A 25,346-nucleotide genomic window follows, 5' to 3' on the forward strand; every position below is an offset into this window, starting at 1 on the left:
AGGAAGTTGAGATAGGGCATAATGAAAAAAATTAACTTCTCCAAATCTTTCTGTATTTGGTTCCATCCCATTGCAGCTTCTCTGCTTTGCAGGATGAATCAATAAAAGATATTTCCACTTTTGAAGGAACACAGAATTAGAGTAGTTTCAGCAAGCACCCCATTTACTATAAGGACGTAAATTAAGATGGGTCTTTGTGATTAGGTGCTTTGCATAGGCTCCTACTGAAGCTTACCAGCAACTCATTAGTGCTGCTCTGATTTCAAGACCACTGTCTGCATTCCCATTTAAACACTGTATTTCACCTGTATTGAAAATAAAGTTTAATATATGTTTTGGGTTTTTCTGTGATTTTTCTTTCTACTGGAAATTGCACAAAGAAGGTAGGAGAGAATCAACCCCCAAATACTGCTACGGCTTCCATTTTGCAGTTCAGTTCCAAGTACTTCTTCCTGTGCTGTTCTTAACTTCAAGCGTCCAAATAATATTTTAACCAGAAGTGTTTCCTAGATCAGAACATTCATCTTATTACTTTGAGACTGGAAACAAACGAAACCTTTTTCTTAACCTTTAACTGTTAGTTGGCAGGAGAGTAGCTTCATAAAATCATGACAACTATCCCTTAAATAATTGTATGTATTTGCGCATCCACACATGTTCATTTCAATGTATTATCAGTATTAACCAGCTGTTCCCTTTACTGAGTACAGGGAATACAAGCAATACTCTAAATGTTGATGTTGTCACATCTAATTGCCCAAAATAAACATGACAATATTCCAGGGAAAACCACTGCAGGTATCACTACATATGCTCACTGAGAGATGTCTAATGAAGAGTCAAAACAGAGCATGGAATGCCAGAAAACACCAGTGTTCCCACCTAGGTTTTAAATAACATGGACTATCAAAACTAGTGATTGCAAAAATTTGGCTTTATAGATATTCCTCTCTTGGCTGCATAAGAAGTTGTGGATCCATGTAAGTACTAGGAAGCAGCTTGCCTGGTGCTTGCAATGATTTTTCATGAGGAAAAAAAAAATAATTATGCACTGCAATATCTTCCTGAAAGGGAAAATTTTACTGGGGGGCTTACGTTACACTCATAGCCACTCATACCCTAGAAATCCAGACATGTTTTACAGCTAACAGTTTTGTAAAAAAAGAGGCAATTTCAGAGCCAGAAACCCATGAGCACAAACATTCACAGACAATTTATAATTCTGTACCATAAATAGCTGGTCCATAATTCATTGACGAAGAGTTAATGAGAATATTTGTAACTAATACCCATAAGAAAGATAAGGGATGGTATAATGTGGTTTATACTTTCCTACAATACTTTTCAAGGACAGCAGGGAAAGGCTCCTGACAGCAAAAAGCAACAAGAAATATTGCACTGACCTACCAATTTCCTACAATCCCATCAAAGTAATCCATGTGTAGAGACATTAAAGAACAATTTGTCCCAACTGACAGTTTCCAAATAACTAGATGCCTTTTAATTGCTGGCATCATTAACCTTAATAGTATAATTGTATAGCTCCAAATAATAATAATAGTAATATAATTTCCTCTCACTTCCAAATTGTTCAGCAAAAATATGATGCAAAGAATAAATTCTAAGAAGGAAGAGAAAAGGAAAAAAAAGTTTCTAATAGATAAGAACAGGAACTTTATCAGTTTCATCTGTCAGCTCACAAGCTTTAAGGAATATTCTCACATAAAGTTCCTTAGACAAGTAATAAATATTAATAATTGCCAACCACCTATAGGTTTTAAGTGACCTTTTCAAACAACATGTCAGCTCTCCCCATTCTGAGGACACACAGTGGAGCACTGTATAAAACCAGCGTTGTCTTGAATGATTCATTCCAGTGGAAACACAGGTTTCAGCAATGCTACTGAGGTTCAGTAACCTCTGCTGAAGACTTGCTGACATACTCTTTCACTGACAAGTTTAACTATGCACACAAAAAAAAGCAGGGATGCTCTCTCTCCTTAAACAGACCAAAAGGCCTTTCCTACATAGTCTGGAGTTCCTGAGACACTCAGGGTTGGACACTGGTCACCACAAGTAGTCTCTGCATTCCAGAGAGAGGGAAAGACATCTCTAAAAGGCAACTCAGATTTAATGTTCTCAGTGACTCTCTGGGGGAAACAGGTGGGTTAGTCTATACCTAGTTGGTGGTGAGATGCATTTGGTTTACAATTATCTACCATGTTTTATACAAAACAACACATGTGAGGTGAAAGGAAAATTCCTTTTGTCAGATAAATCTGAATAATAATTGCAAATAGCTTGTATTATAAATAATTGCAAGTAATTTTATTATAAATAACCTAACTATTCTACTGGCTTTTGCATAGTCATCGTCATGGAAAGGGAAGGGCCCAACAGATCACTTCATTCTGCATTTGGGAGCATAATGTAGCAAATGTCTGATTCAGCACATGAACCCCAGGATAAGGAGCACTGGCCTTCAAGGAGAGGCAATTGCTCAGTGTTTCAATACATGTGTATCTGCTGCATTAAACTCCATCTTATGTAGTTCTCTATGTCACTGAAAAAACAATTACATAACCTGAATATTAATCTTTGAGAGAAAATATCACTAGAAAGCAAGGAATGAGGAAGAACAGCCTCCTGGATAATGCATGAGGCTTGTCCTCATCTCTGTTCCCATTCTTACATTGTTACATTCTTCCAGTTGTCCTTTGCCAGCATTTTCATCATCTTTTGATTCTTTCCTCACACATAAAACAGGGATAATAATTCTCAGCTCCTTTAGGCAGTGCTTTGAGACCCATTGATAAAAAGCTAATCACTACAATGAGGTTTCCACGGTAATTATAATTGTCCTGAAAGGCATTTAAGTATACAAAGAGGTAGTCCTTACATTTTGAACTGTAAAATATGCTTGGTAGAAATAATTATTTAATGAAAGTGTCATTTTCTAAATGTTAAAAATTCAACAAAGTGGGATGCTTACAAAATTTCTGATTCTTTTACCTTCAGCTCTGCATTAAGTACACTGATTTTCAGAGAGGAGCCACATCCAAAAGCAGTGAACACTTTCTTTTGAATCTATATTCTGGATGAGCAGTACTGTTATACTATTATATATATATATATATGATATATATACTGTTATACTATACTGTTGCCTGAAAATGCATTTCCAGGTAAGAGTGCAGTGCTTGAACCCCTCATTAATTCCTATAAAATCCTTATACTGTTGTTTCTGAGTTTGGTCTGACCCATGCTGAGGTTTCTGTGTCTACCCCCTTCTGCAGCTCTGCAGCAGGCAACAGCTAATCTCCACAAACTTTTCTCCCCTGGAGTATAACGTCATCAGTAAAACCTAGACAGGCACTGGTCTACCTCCAGATAGGATATTTTTGTTCTTGGCACAAAGTCACTCAGCTTCAAAGTCAGCCACAGACATATTTAATGCCCTAAATAGAAAAGTTATGGAGTGATCAGAGGACAGGTGTATGAACAACCTCTAGTACTTCCTAAATTTAGCTCTTTAGAAGTTTGCACTTCTGTTGAATATTGCATTTTCCTCCCCACTCTATGCTCAGAGTTGATGCTTAAATAGGAATATCATATTGTGGGAATATGATATTAAATAGGACTATCATATTGCCATGGCATACACATGTATGTACTATGACTTAAAAATGAAGTAAGACAAAACAAAACTAAAACTTGATTAACAGATGTTTCCATAAAGGCTCAGCTCAGGCAAAGCTGTCTCCAGTGCACTATGAATATTTATGTTAAAAGGGACATTTAAACACTGTGGCTCTCTAGAGCAACTTTGTTGAGATCTATGTGGCAGGAGTGTTATGCATGATACTCCCAAAAGAACAGTTGAAAGCTTGAGATATTCCATAGACAACCAGTAGCAATCTTGTCATCAATCATCTCCAAATTTTATCCAATCCACTCTCATAAAGTGTTATTTAATATGACTTTGTCTGGAGAGGCTTCTAGGAGAGCTCCTGCTTCTAAACAGGCAAAGGAGCAAAGAGCTGTTGTTAATCTTTCATGCTAAGAAAACAAGATTCAGCTAATAAAATACAATTAGCAAATCAGTTCAGTGTAGTGAAATACAGCCAAGCCTGCTGCCTATTGTTTTTTATTTTTTTTTTTTTTTTTGCATTTTGTTAATGCAAATTTTTCTCGTATTTTTGTAAATTTCAAACTATTTCCTTTTTAGTTGCATGGCTTAGTTATACTATTAGGACATAGGCATTGGTGTTTAAGTGTTCCTCTGTAAAACACTCTTTAAAGCTGGGGCAGACTGTGTTTTTGCTTTGCCACTAAAAACCTCTTTTGTCTTAACCTCCACTGTAGACACCCTTAAGGCTGTCTAGGAGAAGAAAATCATCAAAGAGAAACATGCAGACTGTCTCTTATAATATGCTGATATCAGCAGAGCATAGGCTTTTTGTACACAGAGGTGATATTTTCATCCATTAATACCTCAACCAAGTATTATTGCTTTTTGTCACCTATAAAATTATGTCTTATTTTTAGGCTGCACACTAGCAGTCTACATATTGGGAGATGGCTGTCTATACTGTATTTGCTACGTGCTGCATAGCAAAAGAGTTGACGTTTTTTGGGAACAAGCCAACACCCTCACAGAGCTTCATGTTACATTTGATATTCAGGGATGTTCTTCATTAGTTTGTGACAGCTGTTGCCAAGTTTTCCTTCAGAATGCACTGTAAGAGTGAAAGCATAACAAGATCAAAGGTAAGCTTCATAAAAAAAGACTGTAGAGAAGTTAGAAGAGGAAAAAGTTTGCTACTAAAATCACATAAGGCAGCAGGAGCAAATAACTGAATTTCCCCTTAAACAAGCTTATTCCCCCTGAGATGAAGATGAACTAGAAAACTGACCTGTTGGGACCTCTGAACTGAAAAAGATTCTTCTTTCTGCCTGTGATCACACAGAAGGAACTCTATAGGGATAGTCATGATTAAAAATATCTGCTTTGTGCAATTGAAGGTGATACAATGTTAAAAACATATTTCTGACACTTGCAATGAACAGTGATCAATTCTGCTGTTGATGTACTTTAAGAAGCTACTAAAGACTATGACTTTAAAAGGGAGGTGACAAACAAGATTAAACATCAAGGAAAAAATATATATCCTTCCAAGAGCTCTCTCTTAATTTAACAAAGGTCAGGAAGAGTTTCTCTCCAAATCACAGCAACAGATGATTTGATCGGGGCAAGAATAATCCCAAGAGCCACATCTTTTGCCTTTGGGTCTTCTTTTTGCTCAATAAAGCTAGGAAGAGTTGTTCCACGTACCTCTTCAGACAGGCCTAAATAATTGTGCCCTTCTGCAAAGCTCTTAGGAGAAATCAGCTGCAATTCATGAGACTAAGGCACTCATAGTAGTTCACTTGCTTTGTTACTGACTGATACTTCTCTTGACTTTCGCAATTATAACTAGGGTTTCCCAACTTCTTTTCTCTTTTGGCACATTTACCAGTTTATAGACACCTGCATACACATTTAAACACTTGTGAAGAATTACAGTTTAGATTTTGATACTTAGTGGATCAAAGCGTTCTGCAAGGACAAGGTAGGTGTGTTGTAGGTTTCCTTGTTTGAGCCAACCAGATGGCCACGGTATCCAGCTGGCTGGATTGCTCCCATACGACACAGAAAGAGAGGACTGATAAAATGAGAATGGAAAAATATATTGAAAGAAGAGTTAAAGGGGAAAAAAAGGCTTACTGCTTCAAGCTGTGCCCAAGAAGGAGCTCTTACACCCATTTGCCTGCAATTAGTTACAGTGTTAAACTGCACAGCTGTGATGTGGCTTGGTGGTCTCATTCTCTGTTGGCATTGTCTGGAACTTCAGGGAAGGTACATCACTTCCCCTCATCCAAGCTAGTGGGCTGGTAAATAGCAAACACCTCATAGTCCCTGAAGGATACTATAATCTTTATGAAAGAGGTATCTGTCTATTCCTATGGAAATACTGGAATATAATTTCCCAAAAGACACATGAACTACTTATGTCCAGTTTACTGTATTCAGCTAAAAGCTTATTATATTCAGCTCACAAGTTCCTTCTCCCCCTCTCAACAAAATATAACTACTTCCCCTGAGGTGTTTCATAATCAACAAGCTGTTTGCAACAAAACTCATTGTCCCTTTCTAACTAAGTCTCAGCAAAATACCAGTCAGGTCTCAAAATCAGTGAAGCCCCATCTAATGCAGTCAGCATGGAGGAATCTCAGTACTCTTCAACAACTCCAGGTTTCTTTCTTGTAAGAGGTAGCAGGTCACTAACAAATTCTGGTAAATTCTAGAACTTAACAAGAATGAATTGCATTGAAAATTATGGCTCAAGTAGCAGTCAGACTCCTCAAGAATAATGCTAGTAGGCCTAACAGTATGCTAAAAAATTTCTCTGTCCAACACTCAAAGGATTCCTATAAAAGCATCTGCCAACCCCTGGAGCTCAGATCATTTAGAGAAATAATGTAAGTGAATATCCTCTTTTTAAATTCAGTTTACACATTCACTCCAGTCTTCTGCTTCCATTTCCTGATAGGAAATATATCTAAGCCAAAAGGAAAGAATTCACTTTTATGGGACAGTGTGATCTTATTTGGTTTAAAAGCTTCTGATCTATAAAATACACGATAACAAAACACACAATGTGTTTCCTGTTTACTTAATGCACTATTTCCCCAGGAATTCTGCTACTGTCATAAATATAACTTCTTGCTTTTATTCCTTTTGAGATATTTACCTTTATCAGTAATTCAACAGAACTAAATTGTTAACATAAATTTTGCTTCTTTCCACTAATGTTACCAATCAAACCTATGGGATAGTAAGCAGTGTCAATGCTGTCATGAACGCTGTTCCTCTAACAACTCAGTGTGGATGGCACTCTTGAAAGAGGCCAAAAAATAGAGTGGTCAGGGAAGAAATATCTGGCACCTCTGTGTGTCAGACATAAACACTCATTTCATTTTTATGGCCACTGCCAGCTTGACAGGCAGAGCAGAGGGCCAGCCACCTCCTCTGCACCCTCCCCCACTGTGGGAGTCCACAGGTTCCCCTTCCCACCAAGCTGCAGTGGGGAGAATGGGGCTTGCTTGGGATGGACAGATGAGACACTGTGCTTTTTAGAGCACTTGCACTCAATTCCTCTTTGATGTCTACTGTCTGTTGTGAAGCTGCCTCAGGAAAGGACACATCTCTGCCTGGTGTCCCGTTCGATGTGAATCTTCATCAGGAAATCTCTGTGGTTATGGACTATTTTGTCCTCTGTCCTTGAATCAGGTGGTCCAAGACCTGGCCACCAGCACCAACCTACACCTGAATTCCCCAATCAGTACCTTGAACTTTGATCCTTCTGATAGCTGAGTGAGAAAGGAATAAGCCCTACTTTTTCCCCTGCAGTTGAGCACATCAAACAGATGAAAGCCATTGGATTGTCAAGCACTGGAACAGACTGCCCAGGGCAGTGGTTATCATTACTGGAAGCATTTAAAAGATGCATAGCTGTGGTGCCTAGGGACACAGTTCAGTGGTGCTGGCTCTTCCTGTTTCTTCCCTCATCATTCCCTGCAACTGGAAGGACAGAAGACAACTTAAGCTCCTGATCTCTTACCCAGTTGTCCCAACACCCTGAGGTTTCTTTTGACTGCCCTTGTGATTCTTGTTGCAATTTCATTGCTGTCAACCTGAAAAACTAGTAATGGACAATGATCTGAAGGCTGTATCAGGGTGAAAAGCTTTCTCTTCACATCTTCAACCCAAGGCCCAAAGGATTTCCCTCAGAAGTCGGTCCAGGCTGCACACTGGGCCTTCTGTTCCCCCAGGGGACAGTCTCCCATAACAATGACCTGTCTTTACTGCTTTATGGAAGCCATTTTGATCAGACGACTTAACCTCAGTGGCACCACCATGCTGGATGAACCACTGCCCCCATTATTGTTTAGTTCCACTTGCACGACATTGTACCTATGATTTTGGGGAGATGTGGGGGAGTTACAGGGGAGATGTGCCTGCTGTGCCAGACAGGAACACTGCCCCAAATCCCTTGAGTTCAACAGAGAAAGGATAAGGAATCCTCTGCATCATGCATCCTGTCTGCCCACTGGGCCTGTCTCAGGAAAGGTAAGGTGAAATTCCAGTAGTCCATTTCTCTCTCACATTCCTTGATAATTCTTAAAACTAAAGGCTTCTATAAACGTGGGAGGGGCTTGGCCATCACTGCTCTGGGCCTACCCAGGTCTTGTCAGCTGCTGCCACATGAGCCGCAGCTTCCTGGTGGATCTCTCAGCCTCCACAGAGGTCTTCCTTTCCATGGAGGTTCAGGAACCCACTAGAGAGCACTTCCCTGTGGATCGTGCCATAACTGGAACCATTCACTTCAGCAGTGCTAGATTAACACTTGGACTTGTTGATCTTAAAGGGTTTATCCCACCTAAATGGTTCTATGATTTTAAGTCCAGCTGTGCAATTTTATGCCTATTTCACGAGTGCACTTGGCACTGTCTGAGTTACACCTTGGCACAAGCACCTGGATGGATGCTGCACTCCCACCACCCCAAAGGAGCAAGGGAAGGCTGAATGCCAGCAACATGCGAATACCAGAGTTTAGAACCACTAAGGAACCGCACCAAAACTACTGGGAGGCAGTCTAGATATCCTCAACAGAAATTTAGTAAGTGGCATCACAATGACACTTTTTTTTCACTTGAAGAGCAAATACAATAGAAGAAATAAGAACAACCACAGTGTATCTTTTTCAATCTGACTAGAGGTCACACTGCTTCTACACCTGCTTTTCCTAACTTTTAGACAAAGTAGTGTGTAATGTCTGAAACCTGCATGGGAGCTCTTATTTACTTGGTTGAAAATCTGAAAAAAAAATTTGTTACTATGTGGAACTGGTAATTTTTTATGGCTCTTTTTCTATGAAGGAAAATACTTTTTAATGCCTCTCTAAAATATTAAGATAGTTTTCCACCTTCCTATCATAGGCAAAAATACTAAACTCCTGCGTCGGTGTGCTCAAACCTATGCACACTTGAGGTTACTCCTACAGCTATCCGGTGTCTTATCCGAGAGGTCTGTATCTTCATAGTAGATACACTCCTTACAATAGATACAATTTCCTAAGACTTTACTTACTTCTGAGTCCTAAACAATATCTTTAGCAGAAGTTCAGACACTTGTTTTCATTGATTGTGCTACAACTACAGATTCGTGCTGCTTTCTTTGAATTCCTCCATTCCAAAAAAAAAACCCAGTAGGAATTAAGATCCTACTGTGATTGGAGCAGAGGGGGACTGGAGTATATTCCTCCTAAAGAGTTTAATTGCCTGGAAGAGGTCACAAGGAGAAATGGCTTTTCCTCCAGCTCATGGGTTCAAATACCACCATCAAAGTGGTGCAAATGCAGAGCTTAAAATTCTCATTTAGTTCCCTACATGAAGTCTCCTTATCCTTGACTTGAGAAGAGCAAGATGAATTTCACTGATGGAGAATATCAGGACAGTGCTTGATACATACTGACTTTATAATTAAAAATATACAACTGAAGGAAAGATGGTCATAAAATGTTGCCTAGGGCTACATCTAATACATGATGTTGTTTTAGTTTCCTCCTTACATTATATTTTTATCATCAACCCAGGGAGTTCATTAAATCAGTAAAGCTGTTGGAGGTTATCTGACAGCAGATTGTATTACTAGAGAGAACTATCGATCCAGGGTACTCAGTCTCATTACAGCACACTTCCATAAAGCTTGCAAGAGGCAGCAATCTGTTGCTTCTGCACTGACTACAGTTATCTCTCATGGATGGAATAATGAAATGTTTTCTGATGTATAATCATGACAGATTTTATCTGGAATGAGTAAAACAAGTAAAAGTCAGTCATAAAATATAGCATGGCTGGAATCAAAGGAAGTAAGCTCCTCTGCTCTTCCATCAGATTGACAAATAACTAACATATTGTGCAGCTTCTTGTATATGACATTAAATCTCAATCAGTTGTTTTCCTACTGTGAAATTAAAATGGAATTATTTATCTGAAATATCAAAAAGGGCACTGCATCATGATGCAATCTAGTCTTATTTTGATCCACTATCTTTCTCAATAAAGACTAAAAAATGCCAGATGAAATCCCTTATCATTGAAAAGGCAATATATGAAACTTTTAGCAGTACAGGAAATTACTACTTGAATTTTTAAAACAATTATTAAACAGGGTTTACATCATAACATAATGCTTGTAACTGGGATTCATTAGGCTTGGAATTTGTGAGGAGGAACTCAGCTAAGCAAATGTGCAACCCAAAGGACTCAGAGGAGCCCTTTCAGCAGGTTTTACATAATGAAATACCAAATTATATGTACCAGTTTATGTTACTATATTGACAGCTGGTAGTACTATATTCCGCAAAAGCAGTGATATGGTAATTTCAGTACTCTCAATTTAATCAAATTTCGATATTTGGGGCTGAGATTTTCAAGGGCTAATACATGCTTTTTTTTTTCTCCGGGAAAGTTGGTGTTAGAAAAATTAAAAAAAAAAACCTGTTCTCCATATTACCCAGTTGATATGCAAGAATTTACAATCACTTTATGGAACAGCCTGAACACGATTATGCTTCGGAATAGCAAAACACAGCTTAGCTGCTACCTAGTGCCAGGTATCCAAATGTGGCCATATTATACCACAAAACAGTTCATACATGTTGATCTATGCAGGATTAGTTACCTTGGGGAGGGAAGGGCAGTGGCAGAAAAAGGTCAGGAAAAGCCTGGGAGCACAGTTCTGCAGAGAATTTAAAATTTAGGGACCTCTCAGCAATGCTTTGTTGTCAGGAGAGAGAGCTGGGTAAGAAACTCACAGTTCTTCAGTCTGGCTGCTGCTCTGCTCTCTCCCCAAGAGTTACCTGCTGCCTCACAAACTGCAAAGGTCTGCTCCATGCTGTGGATGTAAAGGAGTCTCCTGCATGGGATTTGTGTGAAATAGTCCGCATTAAATGCTGTATGCAATAATTAATAATGCAATTATTAATGCACCTCATCCCACCTTCTCCCTACCCATGCAGCATGCTTCTAAATATTTAAACTAAAAATGCTAAGATTGCAGAGTACAACTGGTGAATGAAGAATTCTGTATGCAACAACTCATCCACTTCATAAGAAAGTTTTTGTCATTATGCACTATCTTAGTATTATTACAAAATATGCTTGTGTCAGGGTGAATATACATAACAGGCACCAGCCACTCCAGAATCTGAATTATAAATCAGACACATGAAAGGAGATTAAAACAACATGAAACTGCTTTACTTCTGGCAATCCTTGACTTCTATATGCTTAATTTGATACAGCAGCACTCTTCTGAAAACAGGTTTTTTTGCATGTCTCCCTCTTCTACTATTGCCATGTATATTGTACCTTTGTTGCATCCTCTAAATGCCTGTTCAGTATTGGAGTGCTGCTTAGAAATAAATGAAAGAATGTAATTTGACCTGGAAAAGAATACCCTATAGATGGACTGTATGTAAGGAATAAAAATGCAGCAGAAGATATTCCATATGAGCTCATGGCATCAACAAGTAGGAAGAACAGGAATTGTGTGCCTGGGCTAGGGCTTGAGCTCCAGTCACATAATTTCTTATGGTTAGAACACACAAAACCTTCCCTCTGCTTTTACTGAGGGGAGCCCACAATAGAGACCTTCCAAGCAGAGTTCCTCCATCCAGTTACTTTGCTTTATGAAATGCATAGAGGTAATAACCTGAGACCTTTTCACCTCTATCAATTTTTTTATAGCAGATTCACTGAAGAAAAACAGGCAGACAGATATGGTACAATCACATAATCTAGAAAAGACTTTGCTAAAGTGCTGTTGAGAGCTGAACAGAACATAACCTGCAATCAATAACCCAAATGCTACAATTTGACAAGTGGAAGACAAGAAAATGTGACATGAAAGACAGCTTGTTGAAGAAACTGCACATATATGATGTACAGCATGGTCAGTTGTATAATTAGAGAAGCATAGAAACCTCCTTTATAAAGGTGTCCTTAGATGTTACCAAATAATTTCACAAACAGCTTCTTGATATTTTTGCACAGGGTAGTTTTGGAGTTTAGATCACTATATCAGAGCCTTATTTCTGAAAACCTGACCTCAAACTCAGTGGCTGCTTCCCACTGGACTTTAAAATTGGCTGAAGCACAAAAAAAATTCTATCAGGTCTCCTACTGGCAATGAAGCAAAAGCGTGTTACACAGTAGATTTCATTTTGACATTTAAAGTGTCCATTCCTTCCATAATCTCTGGACTGCCACATGAAGTTTTTGTTTTCTCCTTTGGAATGTAGTATCTTTGTTTATTATAGACCACACAAAATATAGGAAAGGTCCCTTTTCCAACAATTAATGAATGATACAGTGCCTCTGTTCTCTGAAAAATGCCCTGTAAATTGGACTGAGCAAAGAAGTGTCTCAGACAATGCAGCAAAAATATGAAATAAAGCATTGGGTTGGATAAATGAAGCAACAATTAGATGAAAGATATCTCTCTAACTATCCCATGGGTGGGAACAATATCAGAACATCATATAGCATGCTGCCCTTTTCCTTTTATAAGAATTAAATTAAAGTGGAGAACCTATGTAATACTTCACTGAGAGCTGGGAAGAGTTGTTATGGTGAAAGACTTCAGAAGTTAAAACTGTTTAGTTTTCAAAATAAGATCAAGAAGAGATTTGATTACAGCAAAGCTCTACCTTTTCAGGTACAAAACACCAATATTAAAGGCCTATTTAACCTAATGAGGAATGACTTAACAAGAACCAATGACAAAAAGCTGAAGCTAGATAAATTTAAATGAGAATTAATGCCTATACTTCTAGCAGAGAAGGTGATTAACCTTTGAAACAAACTACCAGAGGAAGTGCCAGCTACTCCATTTATTGAAATTTCAGATGAAGGCTGTATGACTTTCTGGAAAATATCCTTCAGTCAAACAGGTCAGTGGGTTCCACATGCAAAGCTTTTCCTTAAGAGTGAAATTTACCTTCCTTCTTGAATGCCAGCATTACAGCTGCCACATCCACATCCACTCACATATGAATGCACATCAACACCTTCACTTTTGTTAGACTCCGGCTCTTTCCAAAGAAAGAAAAGCTCCAGTATGCTCTATAAAGAGACTAAAGAAGCCAAGGCTAAATTGCTCCTTATCTCTTCTGTTTCCACATTAAAAGTGAGGCAGGATATGGCTCCCATTTAGCATTTTTACTTGGAGGGGACATTACTGGACTCCCAATACAAAGACCACATTCTCTTGGTGGATCACATACTGCTGTTTGATTCCAGCCCCATTTAGCCACATACTTTACTAATGGATAATTAAGCTTTCATTACAACAGCTGAAAGCTACTCAGTGGTGTCAAATGCCCCATTTGCCTAAACTCTTACCGATGTCTCCAAATGGATACTCCTCTCCACCTGGAAGAGGCTGGGGGTGGTTTAGGAATAATGACAGTGCTCACCAGGGTGATGGTAAATGTCACATCCATGGACAGCCTCACTCCTCCAATCTGCCACAAGACCCAGAAGGACAGAGCAGCAGTCATGTGTTAAGTCATATGTTTTCAAAAGTGTTTCATTAAACGATGTATGGAGGGTCTCACTCTTGAATTACCATTGCATCACAGGAAATGATACTGTAATAAATTTCTGTGTGTTTCTTAACAGGATGATTAACTGATTTTCTATATTAGAAGAAGGCAGCATCTTACTTTAGGTGCATATTTTATTACACTGTCATTGTCACTGAGAATTGTCTCCACACTATGCCAGGTAATGCACAGAGATTGCTCAGTAATACAAACCAGATGCATCACTACACTGCAGTCATAGTCAGCTTTCCATCTGAACCATCCTGATCCTTTTACTTTGTCTTCTCATGCTCCAGAGCCCATAAAACCTCTTCCCCCTTCTTTTCTCTGCTCCTTTATCATAGAAAGGTTTGGGATGGAAGGGACCTTAAATACCATATAGTTCTAGCTCCCCTGCCATGGCCAGAGACACCTTCCACTAGACTGGGTTGCTCAGAGCCCCCATCCAGCCTGGCCTTGAACACTGCCAGGGATGGGACATCCACAAGTTCTGTTCCAGTGTCTCACCACCCTATTCCACCCCAAAGTCACCCTTTTCTCACTTGAAGAAGTTTGCTCTGTGAAAATTTCATGTGAGGGAAGGAAGACCGTTAGATGACCCATTGCTGTTTATTCATGCTATCTGCTCTTTACCTGGGTGATTTTTATAGTAAATTGGTATAAAACTGGCAGTAGAGATTTCATCACCAGCCACATCTCTTCTCTCCAACAAGACACTGCACATAGCTCACAAAAGTTGTGATGAACCAGCCCAAGTGTATTTATTTCAAAGACATCATTCACTACTTGATTTTCTACTGCTGGCTGTATTGCATTTAAAAAGTGCACCCTTCTCATGAACTATTTCTGACTGCAGTGATATCCCCTGTATTTCAAAGGGGGGATATTGTCATTCCACAAATCATACAAAATATTTTTATTTTACTCACTGGAAAATGTCAACTCCACAGTTTTCTATGATTTCCAAAAACTTGCTAAGTTTCTCTTTGTTTTACGCCCATTTTAGTGCAGTATGTTTTCCTCTGTTTTGGCTCAGGCTTTTCAAATAAACGGTGGCAGGTGATTTTACCAGGGTTAGAAAAACCACTTACCTGATCTGTCACAGACAGTCTTAAAGACAGATCAGCTAAGTCTGTCTAAGTAGTGCCTCCCACCCAAATATTTAAATAGCAAGTCGTTCAATATGCTATAATAAAAACCTGCCTGATCCTGACAGCTCCAAATTTCGCAAAGCAGAATGCAGCTGATGGAAAAATAAGGAATAGGCCAAAATGTTCTGTCATTCCAGCATCAAATGACTGCACTACAGTTTTTACATGACCCCCATAACCCAGAAATAGAAATGCATACTCTAACTTCCCTTGTGACAAAGGTGACTCATTGTATCTCCAAAAAGCAAATCATAATGTATCTTCTACTAGGTTTGAGTAAGTTTTCAAGGTGTTGCACTCAGGAACACTTTACATATTCTTTGAGGTATTTATGACCATAGTGATATTTCCTGCATGTATATAAGGGAATATTGCTGGCAGGAATACCAAAATTGAATATTTAAGTGTATTAATTTATGAAGCCTTCTTCAACTCCACTAAAACATCACAACACTGCTTGCCTTGTTGTCAAAACTAATTTCTTTCAAATTTTCTGGGTGTAACCAGAGTCAGTTCCAAGTGCCCCTCTCTTAAGCAACCAGGAACTCTGATCAGTGGGTAAGGGACAGCTCACCAAAATGGCTCCTTTCTTAGCTACACATCCAGCCTGAAGCAAACCCAGAAACATATTTCTCTGGGGTCTCACAACCTCCTTCAAAGCTACATCTTGAATAGGGTGTTCACTGAACATTCCCTAATAGGAGAACTCCATTCAAAAATTCCAGCGTAAAAATTTCAAAACATTTTTGTGAAGCTGCCAGTTATAAAGACACTCCTGAAAGAAATGTGAGACTCCCTAATCTGCTGAATTCTTGTATCCAGCTGGCTCACAGTCCTACCCCAGCATACACATGATCTTTCACTATGCATTATCTTAAATTACCTAAATTAAATTACCTAAAAACCTAAATATCTCACAATCAAAAGATGTCCTGAATGACCATTTCTTCATCTGCAGGAACAGTGCTTACTGATCATGGACAAGCGTCTTGTCTAGGTACAATGTGCAACTGTAAAAGAGCAAAGAGACTTCCCCAAAAATCTGCTCAGCCCAGCAGGACTGATAGGGAAGGGAGTGTGTATTTAGCAGAGTAGGGTAGCAGCTTAATTTCTGTCCTCTCAAACCTTTTACCAAAATGATTAAAAAAAATCTCACCTGAAGGTTTGGTGTCATCACCTCAATTCAGAAACAAGAGAACAAACCCCGGAGATGTCAAGGGATCTAATGAGCTTGTGTTACATGTTTTCATGCATCACATCACGCATCACATTTTTCCTAGCTATACTATCAGAAAATACAGTAAGGATATAAAAATATGCGTTTTGTCCATCTGAGTATAAGCCAGACCAGAAGCCAGGTTCTCAGATTTATAATCCTGCCATCATTGAAATAAACTGATGATAGAATACACACAAAAGAAAAAAAAAAAACAAAAATCACAGTTTTCATTACACCTCCTCACCTTCAAAGTGCACCCTTTATGATGAGGTACATTAAAAAGGAGAGAATGCTCTTCTGTTTTTTCAATACTAAAGCCCAGGAAAAAAACCCATCAAGATTTAGAGGAACCACTGATAAATAAATAATAATTCAGCCCTGCAATTTTTAGGATGCATGGTTTTTTTATTAAAATCAGCCTTTGAGCACCAAAATGAGAAATCACAGGAAAACACAAACCTGTGTTTCTGCTGCATTGCTATGGATCTGAAAATACAGGGCCCCTGCTGATTTACAACACTGGCACTGTCGATTACACCAAGTGACTACTTACAGGCTTTGTTGCTGGTTTGAAATAGTGCTGAACTTTGGCCAGTGCAGGAGTTTGATTATGGAGGCAATGTCTCCTCGTCCTCTTCATTATGCTGATAAAACAGCAGCTAACACTTCGCATTAGGCCGAGCTTCTACTTTAATTACAGGATTTTTACTAAAACTTGTCTTTTGGTGTCACTTCAGGAAATGTGGAGTCTGCATGTGTAATGTAAAAACAACTAATTGATTCTGTACCACTGTGCCTGCATCACTACTTGCAATAGATTATGGCTCCTGGTATTAAAGTGTGGAGAAGTAATATAGTGATATCCACTTGCTATGTAAGTAAATATTCTGGATGAAGAAAGGCCTTTTCCTGAATGGTAGTGCAAACACTGAATTAATTTCTTTTATTGTTTTAGATAAAATTCTATATTAAATATACAGAAGTTTTATATGAGGAATACTTAGAAAAATGGCTATCTATAGATGGTGACAGATTACTCAAGTTTAAAAACTGAGTGAAATGCTGAATTTAATCAATATGTGATTGTGATGGCAAAGTCAGATTCGTGAACATTATTAGAAGCAGACCTGCTAGGAATGAAAAAACCCAATTCCTAACTAGAAACAGGCAGTACCTCATATGAATGCTGATCTTTCCAACTTTATCAGAGATCAGAAAGAAATAAAATCACAGCACTGCACTCAATTATCTCATGGGCCACTGCATTCCTACAAAGCATTAATGAAAGTCACAGACTATGGGACATTACAAAGAGTTCAAAAATTAAGTCATTTCTGTTTTCTTTTCAGGCATCAGCCATTGTCAGGCATCAGTTTTCATTTTCTCATCAGGCCCCCATGGCATAATCTTGCTTACTTCAGACATCTGCAGACACACCCACCAATAGCCAAAGAAGTGGTTACAGACTGAGCTTCAGGGTTACAAAGACACATGACAATTTTGGATGCCAAATGACACAATTTTGTATACAATGAATTGTACCCTAAAAGTTTGTATTGCTGTCCATAGACTGTAAGAAAAGCCCAGATAAATAATAGAGCAGATATCTCCAACTAGAGGATCACAGAATTTTCTGAGAAGGAAGGGACCCGAAAGGATCATTGAGTTAACTCTTACATGAATGGCCAATACAGGGATCAAATCCACAGCTGTGGCACTATTATCACCATGCTCTGACCTACTGAGCTGATCTCAGGGTCAGATGAATCCCACCCTCAGTATCACTGCACCTACTCAAACCCAGAAACCTGGATGCACAATTCTCCTACAAAGAGGACCAACATTTTCAGGTATAAGCACAGAACTTCTTTCCCAATGGTACTACTTCCAATATAACACAGTTAAATGGTCTGCCAAAGCAAAATGCACTTCACAACCAGGAGGCACCTCCATGTGACAGAGATGGTGTCTTTTTTCCTCTGATAAGTGGGTGTAAATGCCTTGCAGCAAGCAGGAACTTGAGCTCCTTTACCCTCAGGTTGAACAGTATAATCTCCTTACTGCTTTACAACCAGTACCACACATCAAACCTAGGGTAGCTCTGTTTGCACTATCACAGTTCTAAACTTGCTGATGGATTTATTCAACCACCATTCCCCACTCCATGGGGGATCACTATCACCTCAGCCAACATTTCTAGTGTGAAAAACCAATCTATCCCAGATAGAAAGCACACTTTCTACAAATTACCAGTTTTGTTTTAAAAAGTGAACAGCCATAAGAGATAACGAATGTCCTGATATCGATAGCAACACACAGCACCAGACTACAAATAAGTGAGGTCTAATTCAGTCCTCCCTTTCCTAAGTGTGGCCCAAGTCTGCACAGCTACTACTGTGAGTAAGGCTGCAATTGTCCAAGAAACCTTATGCAGAATTATTTGTTTGCAGAGAGGGACTAATAAGTGGCCATTAAAAAACTAAGCAAAGCAAAACAAAATCCCAAACAAAAATAGGATATATTTATGAAGAATTTTTGGGGAAAAGTAAAAAGTAAAAAATCATTAAAAGGTGAAAGGCAGCACTTCACTTCTCCTCACCCCTGCAGCTTGTCCCATGCTTCAGTGGGCTCAGGAGAGGCTGCTGCATCACCAGCATGCAGCATGCTGGATCATCACTTGAATGGGAGCCAGCCAGCCATGGCAAGGATAGACTCATGGGCACTAAGCAGACGAAAAAGTCAGTTTTGAGGTAATTACATGTTGAATGCCCTTCTTAACCCACAGCTGTTGGGGGCATTCAGCACATATGGTTAAGGTTGATGAAATTTTTAAAGTCACTGAAATTTATAAGGTTACCTTGGCAGGTCACCCAGCTTGAATTTTTTTCTTGCTAGAGTATGAAACAGCAGAGAGTGAGAGCACACTGTTTACTGATTGTAGAAGGGGAATGCAGTCATGCTGCATCAGGAACTGCTCAAGGACCAAAACTGAACCAAAACTCCTCAGTGCTCCAGGGAAAATGACTGAGGGAGAAGACAGACAGGAATAATTATCCATTGCTTCCTGTGAAGCACATTATCACTGTCTTGGCTCTCTCCATCCCTTTCCCCCAATCTCAAAAGAGAGAAGCATTAATAAAGAAAGATGTTACTTCCCTTTCTGGCTGTTGCATGCCTGTGGATGTGGGTACCTCCTGCAGTGAGTAGGGGAACTTCTTATAGTGCTCAGACGAATTTTTAGCTCAGTGAGGAATTATGACAATATTTTTTGAAGGAAAAATCCCCAAGAAAGATTATTTATTTTTTTTTTTAAATACAAAGAAACACATTCACAGGAAGGGATTGGCTCATAGTCATTGCCGCTTGCTGCTCCCCATAGATTTTTGTCACATATTTTATGATCCCAGGTGGATTCAAATATAGCTGAAGTAGACTTAGAAAGACATTATTACTTAGAATAGACTGGGATCAGTTGGAGTTCTTATTTTCAGTCAGCTCTTTGGACCATTCCCCACAGTCACAGAACTGAAACCTTGTCTTTATGAGGAGCCAGGCATTGAAGAGCTGTCAAGACTAAATAAGGCTTTTTTGGCCTTGGATACTGCCAGGAGAATTCCTCCCTTACTTACCAATCCCTCTTCTGCTATTCTCTGTTAATAGAGGGGCCTCAGCCACAGCCTGCAATTAAAGTAGCCAGGACCCTGCTCCAAAAAGTTCACTCTCAAAAGAGAAAATATATTCTACAAAGTTTCTTGCTTTTTATTTTGAGTCAGTCTTTAAAGCTGCATCTGTCATGTGTCTACAAGAAGGTCTTAAAAACAGACCTGTACAACATTATATTAGACAGTAAGACATTAGCTGAACAGTGCACAAAGTGAGAAGTCATCAGATTTGGAGGATCTGAAATGATCTTTCCCAACAAAAGGATGAGGCTTCTTTAATTTATGACTCCATAGGAAGGCTCCAGTGCTCAGCCCTGTACAATTCAAGTTCAGTGTTATTACAGAGTATTCCAGGCAGATCACTGTGGAAATGCATTGGCATTTTCAGAGAACTAACCATGATAAATGTGTTGCAAGCTTCTTTACATTTTTTAATGAGTAAAAATGTAGATCTGGATGACTCTGAAGAGGTAAGCTTTGGGCATTCAAAGATTGTGTTAAAAGCAGTTGTAACAGTAGGATAATCTTACTAAGTCCTTGCTACTAGCATTCCTTCATGACCTGATACAAGAAGATGTAAATAGAACTGCTCTTTGGAAATCTTATACCTTTTATCTAGAAATTAATTGCAAATCCTTGATTGAGTACAGTCACGAAGTACAAAGGTGTAAAGTGAAAACAGCAATCTGCACTTAGGAGATCTGGTCAAAGTACATAAAAATAATCTCTAGAAGCCAGGATCTTTGCAGGAGTTCAAGGAAAAAAGAGGTTATACATATGCATGGCACTGATATTGAGGAATATTTAGTGAAGACTCAAACACATTTATCTTTACATGCAGCTGATCCCAGTGAAGAGTTACATGGCACTACAGACACTTAAAACAGCCACATACTGGCCAGGTACCTGGTAAAATTGATAACTGAAGTATAGTTAAACTGATATGTATGCACACTGTAATCTCAATTACCTATGTATTTTGATATACCATAGAACCTGAAAGAATTAAGTGATGCTTTAAGCATTGCAAGTGAAAAATTACCCATGTAATTTTTCCTTTTGGAAAACCAGACTAATTTGCAGTGCTAATCAGTTTTGCAACAGAGGAAGAACAAAAGCCAGCCATAAATGGCAAAGGCAGTCAAGTGTCTCAGCCATCTGAAGGGAGGTAAAAAGATCTTCAACCTTAGGAACAGAGACTGAGTTACAATTTCTGCACATGGAAAACTTTCAACTATAATAGATGTAGGTCATCTCTATGGGATAATGAGCTGAGACCCCAAGTATTAGCTAGAAAGTGAATGGGAATCACCTTATGTTAATATTTTCTACGTAAAGATTATTACAAGCCACTCACCTTATACCATGACTATCAAGAAAGCAGGCTAATGTAAGTAATTTTGAAAAGGAAGCCAGACTTCAGATGTATAAGCTGGATGATGGAGGTTAACAACTCTGGTGATTCTGCTGTAGGTTGCTTTATTGCTGGTCTGTACTCTTAGGGAAGAAGACAACAGCAAGTCACTGCTGGGACAGAAGTCACAGTGGTTTCAAGAGACCAGGTAAAGTCGCAGGTAAAGTCCATTCAAAACCCTTTCTTCCACAATAGCTAAAAGAACTGCGTACTAGAGTACTTTAGATTACTACTCAAGTGTAATGACGGTGTTCACCAGCCATGTGCCTGACACCAAATCCTAGCACACGCTGTGAGGTCCAAATCAGACTGCACCATACAAAGAGACTAGCTGGGGCTACTGGAAACATTTAGAGAGTAGATTACCAGTGAGATGCTGCAATTACCACATATAACTGCATATTTATGTACTTAAAAATTCGATCAACTACATAGTCAAGCTTAATTCAAGTGAATCAATAGGGTTTCCTGACTCAAATGCTACAAATAGTTATGAGGGACCTGCTCCACCCTCTATAGTTGGTAGAAGTCTCATGACTGGAAGAGCTTGTTGACAGGCTTGTTGCTACAACCCCTCCAAAAGGATTTGGGATCTACATTGTTGTGTTTTGCTCCTGGAAGTATCTCTGTTGAAAAAGGAAGAAGATGCCTCATAAGTGAGTGAGTCAACAGGACTGGAAGAAGTTAGCCGATGATTTTGTCTGAGAGGGATCACATCAGAAATATCAAAGACAGAACTGATAGAAACTGGAAAGTCAGAATTTCAGTCAGACAAACTAGAGCCTAGAGACTAATGGAACAGGCAAGCTTCAGGGTTTAAACTGTGACTTCTATAGTGCCATCATTCAGTGTTGAGATACTGTGCTCGCTTGGACCAAATGCTGTGCTCACAGAAAAGCTGGACTGCAGTGGGTACTGATTTCTGCCAAAGAAACAGTTAACACCAAAGTACACATAGTTTTAGCTTAAGTTCTCCTGCTGTCTACAGGAGCTAATTGCAATCACAGGCTTCTTCCTTTCCCAAAGAACTAGCAATAGGTGATGGAAACATTTATCATAATTATCCTTTCCGAAGAAGCACAAACCAAATAAAATCACCACAACACTGACTGTCTTGAAAAGGTATCAAGATAATCTATTTATATAAAGAATAAGATGCAGTATCACCCACACTCACAATATAGTCATATTCACTAATCACACTGGGACACCACCAGCACCTTCTCCTTTCAAGAACTGGGCAGAAGGAAACCAAAGGAAAGAGACAGGCTGAAAACCCTTCCCTGCAATGATCTTATGTAGGGGCACTATATTTGTGTCGTGTATGAGGAACTTCAGCAGACCCATATGTTGTTACTATTCCTTTAGCCATCCTGTAAGTGTTCAAACTTCACTGCTAGTGTGGGAAGTGTATGACAGAGACACAGTTAGTATTTCCAATAATGATACAAATGAATGACATTCCATTCAAACAGTTTAGACAACGCTAATAAAAATAAAAAAGCACACTAAGAAAGAAAGGGGAATGTGTATGTCAAATAAACTACCTGTGGGCTTGAAAGATGGAGGGATAATTTAAAGTGTGCTATTAGAGTAGCAGAATTGAAATGAATGTCAGGCAAGTATGAGGCTAACATGCTCATTATTCCTTTGATCGCAGTGTTTCACAGTATTTAGCATGTGATGGAGAGCTTTCACTAATTTATGGTAAGACAAGTAGAGTACAAATTATTAATAGCTCATCTCATTCACTAAGTGTTAAAAAGTAGCAGGAGGAGTGCAATGGCTGCTTAGAAAGCTCTCGTTTAGGAGGTTTTAAAGGAAGTTCCACATACAGCCCAAACTAATATAATACCTTTGAAAGATAATACAGCTTAGTGGCACCAATTTAGGGCAATCTCTTAGAAACCTTCCAGTGATGCAAAAGGAACAAAGGCAGCATCCCAGCCAGTGCTCTGCTATTTCAGTGGCTGTCAACAGCATCCCAGATTTCTAGCCCAACACATATGAGCTCTCAAACTTGAATCCCAAGACAAACCACCCAGAAGAAAGATCTGTTTTTGCTGAACCAAAGTTGGAATCTTCAAGTTGCCTGAAAACTAGGAAAACTAGTAAAGGTGTGAGGCTGGCAGAAGGAAGGAGCCAACTGGGAAAAAAAACCCAAACAAAACAAATCCAACCAAAGAACACCTCATAACCAAAGCAAAGGCATGTATCTCTTTAAGATACATATCCCAGTAAGCCTAAACACTGGAGTAAAAACACACATATTTTCTTTACCACTGCCCAGAGGGCCAAATTCCACATCTACAAGTCTCAAGAATCAGGCCAGCACTGTCCATCTGTGTGCTATCCTGAAGGGTCGATTATAAAACCTGTTAGTTTAGGAATTGGATATGAGTTCTGGTGGAGATACCTCAGTCAGTCATTCATTGCACCTCTCAAACTGTTCCTGACAGATGTTTGTCCAACCAATTCCTAAAGAGCTCTACAAGCTCCATCTCTTTCTTCATTACTCCTATTGTTGAAAAGTTTTTCTAGTATAACCTGCAGTTGGCACAAAATACCAATTCCTTCCTTTGAACAGACTAAGCTTGTTGAAAACCTCCACAGGTGCACTTAGGTACCTGTGTTTTCTTGGATTTTTAGAAGCACACCTACTGCTAAGCTGGTGTAAACTAAAATGAATAGTAAGTAACCATGACTTGTATTTTAAGACTCTCTAAATAACAACTCGGACTGCCGAAGAACCTCAAGTCACACTTTAACTAACTGTATAGAAAAATCACTTCATCCACAAGCAATAAGCAGACACTACTGAGATAAAAAACACCATCTGCTTAGCAGAACTCCATGACACTACACAAAAGTTTATGACAAGAAGTGAAATGCCAGGAGGAAAGCAAACTGATTTTTAAAAGTTCTGTATCTATTACTCAATAGCTCTTCTCCCATTATGTAATTCTAGCAACACCTGCTCTCCTCAGTGTCTAACATCTTCTTTTACTCCTTTTAGTTCTGCCTAGCCAAGAGATTTATGGCAGTGTGTGGTGTCCCACCCCAAAGCAGAAGGGAGTACCCAAGATACATAGTCACCCATGGTGGAAAAGGAATGACAAAAGTCAGAGATTCCACAAAAACTTTGAAAGTTTTATTAATAAATGATACACTTGGCATGGAAATTGGTACAAATCAGTCCCTTATCTATTAGTATAAACACAGAGATGTGAATTTTGAATATGGAGTAGAGTAAAAGATTAGACAGAGAGAAAGAGAAGAAAGATAGAAAATCAGAGAAAGAAAAGAAAAAAAAGTGAGGGAGAGAGGGAGGGATGAAGCTGATCAGGTGAAATCTGTGTGAGTTTTAGTATCAGTTTCAGAAGAATTGATGACTTGGGTCATGAAGGCTGCAATCTTCAGCAGAACTTGGCAAAAGCATGTGAACTACAACAATATTTGTATTAGGGGCTTCAGTTTGAAGTTTTAGAATGCTGAATTGAACCAGCTTTGGTTTGACCAAACATGAAGTTGTAGCAATAAAATTAGGATAATAAATTCAGCTTGTACATATGTTATTCCATATACATCTGGCAATTTCTCTTAGAAGGATGAAAACAAAATTGTGTAAGATACTTTCATAGAAATTATCAGTCATACTGGAAAGACATACTGGTTCACAAATACCCATAACTGAAAGAGCTATATCAGTACAGAAATCTGTCCTTAGATTATGGACTCTTCCCCATCTCTTCTCCAGGACGTAAGAAGATGGGTCTTTTTACTCCACAAGAAAGATGCTTCATAGTTCTTACAGCAAAGCACAGTTCTAATAGTAAAGATTGAGAAAAAAGTTATGCAGCGGTTTTATACCACAAGTGTGGTGTAAAACCACAAGTGGTTAAGGCCACTGTTGCAGTCAAATCCTTTCAGAGTAAGGACATGACCTAAATCTTCTCCATCCTCTTCCTGTTCACAGCTGTCATTCTAAGACAGCTCACCACATCCTTCCTGCTGAAATTGCCTTATTTTTTAAGACCAATTGAAAGCTTGTATATGCAGAAAGGAAACTGACCTTTAGGCAAATGGACTACTCATTTAGAGTTTGCAAGGGTCAAATTGCTACACCGAAGATTTTAATATACAGTGCAAGAGTCTGGCCACTGTCCCACTGTGTGGAAGACCTGA

General features: G+C 38.9%; 1 protein-coding gene across 3 annotated transcripts in view; it reads right to left on the bottom strand.

Annotated features, from left to right (window-relative positions):
• Positions 1–25,346, bottom strand: part of HS6ST3 (heparan sulfate 6-O-sulfotransferase 3) — a 267,590-nt gene that overhangs the window by 35,616 nt on the left and 206,628 nt on the right. Inside the window, exon 3 of one of the 3 annotated variants that reach the window (XM_058854476.1) lies at positions 4,917–4,928. The exons of the other annotated variants lie outside the window; for them this stretch is intronic. Coding sequence (XP_058710459.1) covers positions 4,917–4,928 — 12 coding nt within the window. The remainder of the gene's footprint in view (positions 1–4,916; positions 4,929–25,346) is intronic. 3 annotated transcript variants of the gene reach the window in all.

This window comes from Poecile atricapillus, chromosome 1 (genome assembly GCF_030490865.1).
Source record: "Poecile atricapillus isolate bPoeAtr1 chromosome 1, bPoeAtr1.hap1, whole genome shotgun sequence".
Classification (NCBI taxonomy): Eukaryota; Metazoa; Chordata; class Aves; order Passeriformes; family Paridae; genus Poecile; species Poecile atricapillus.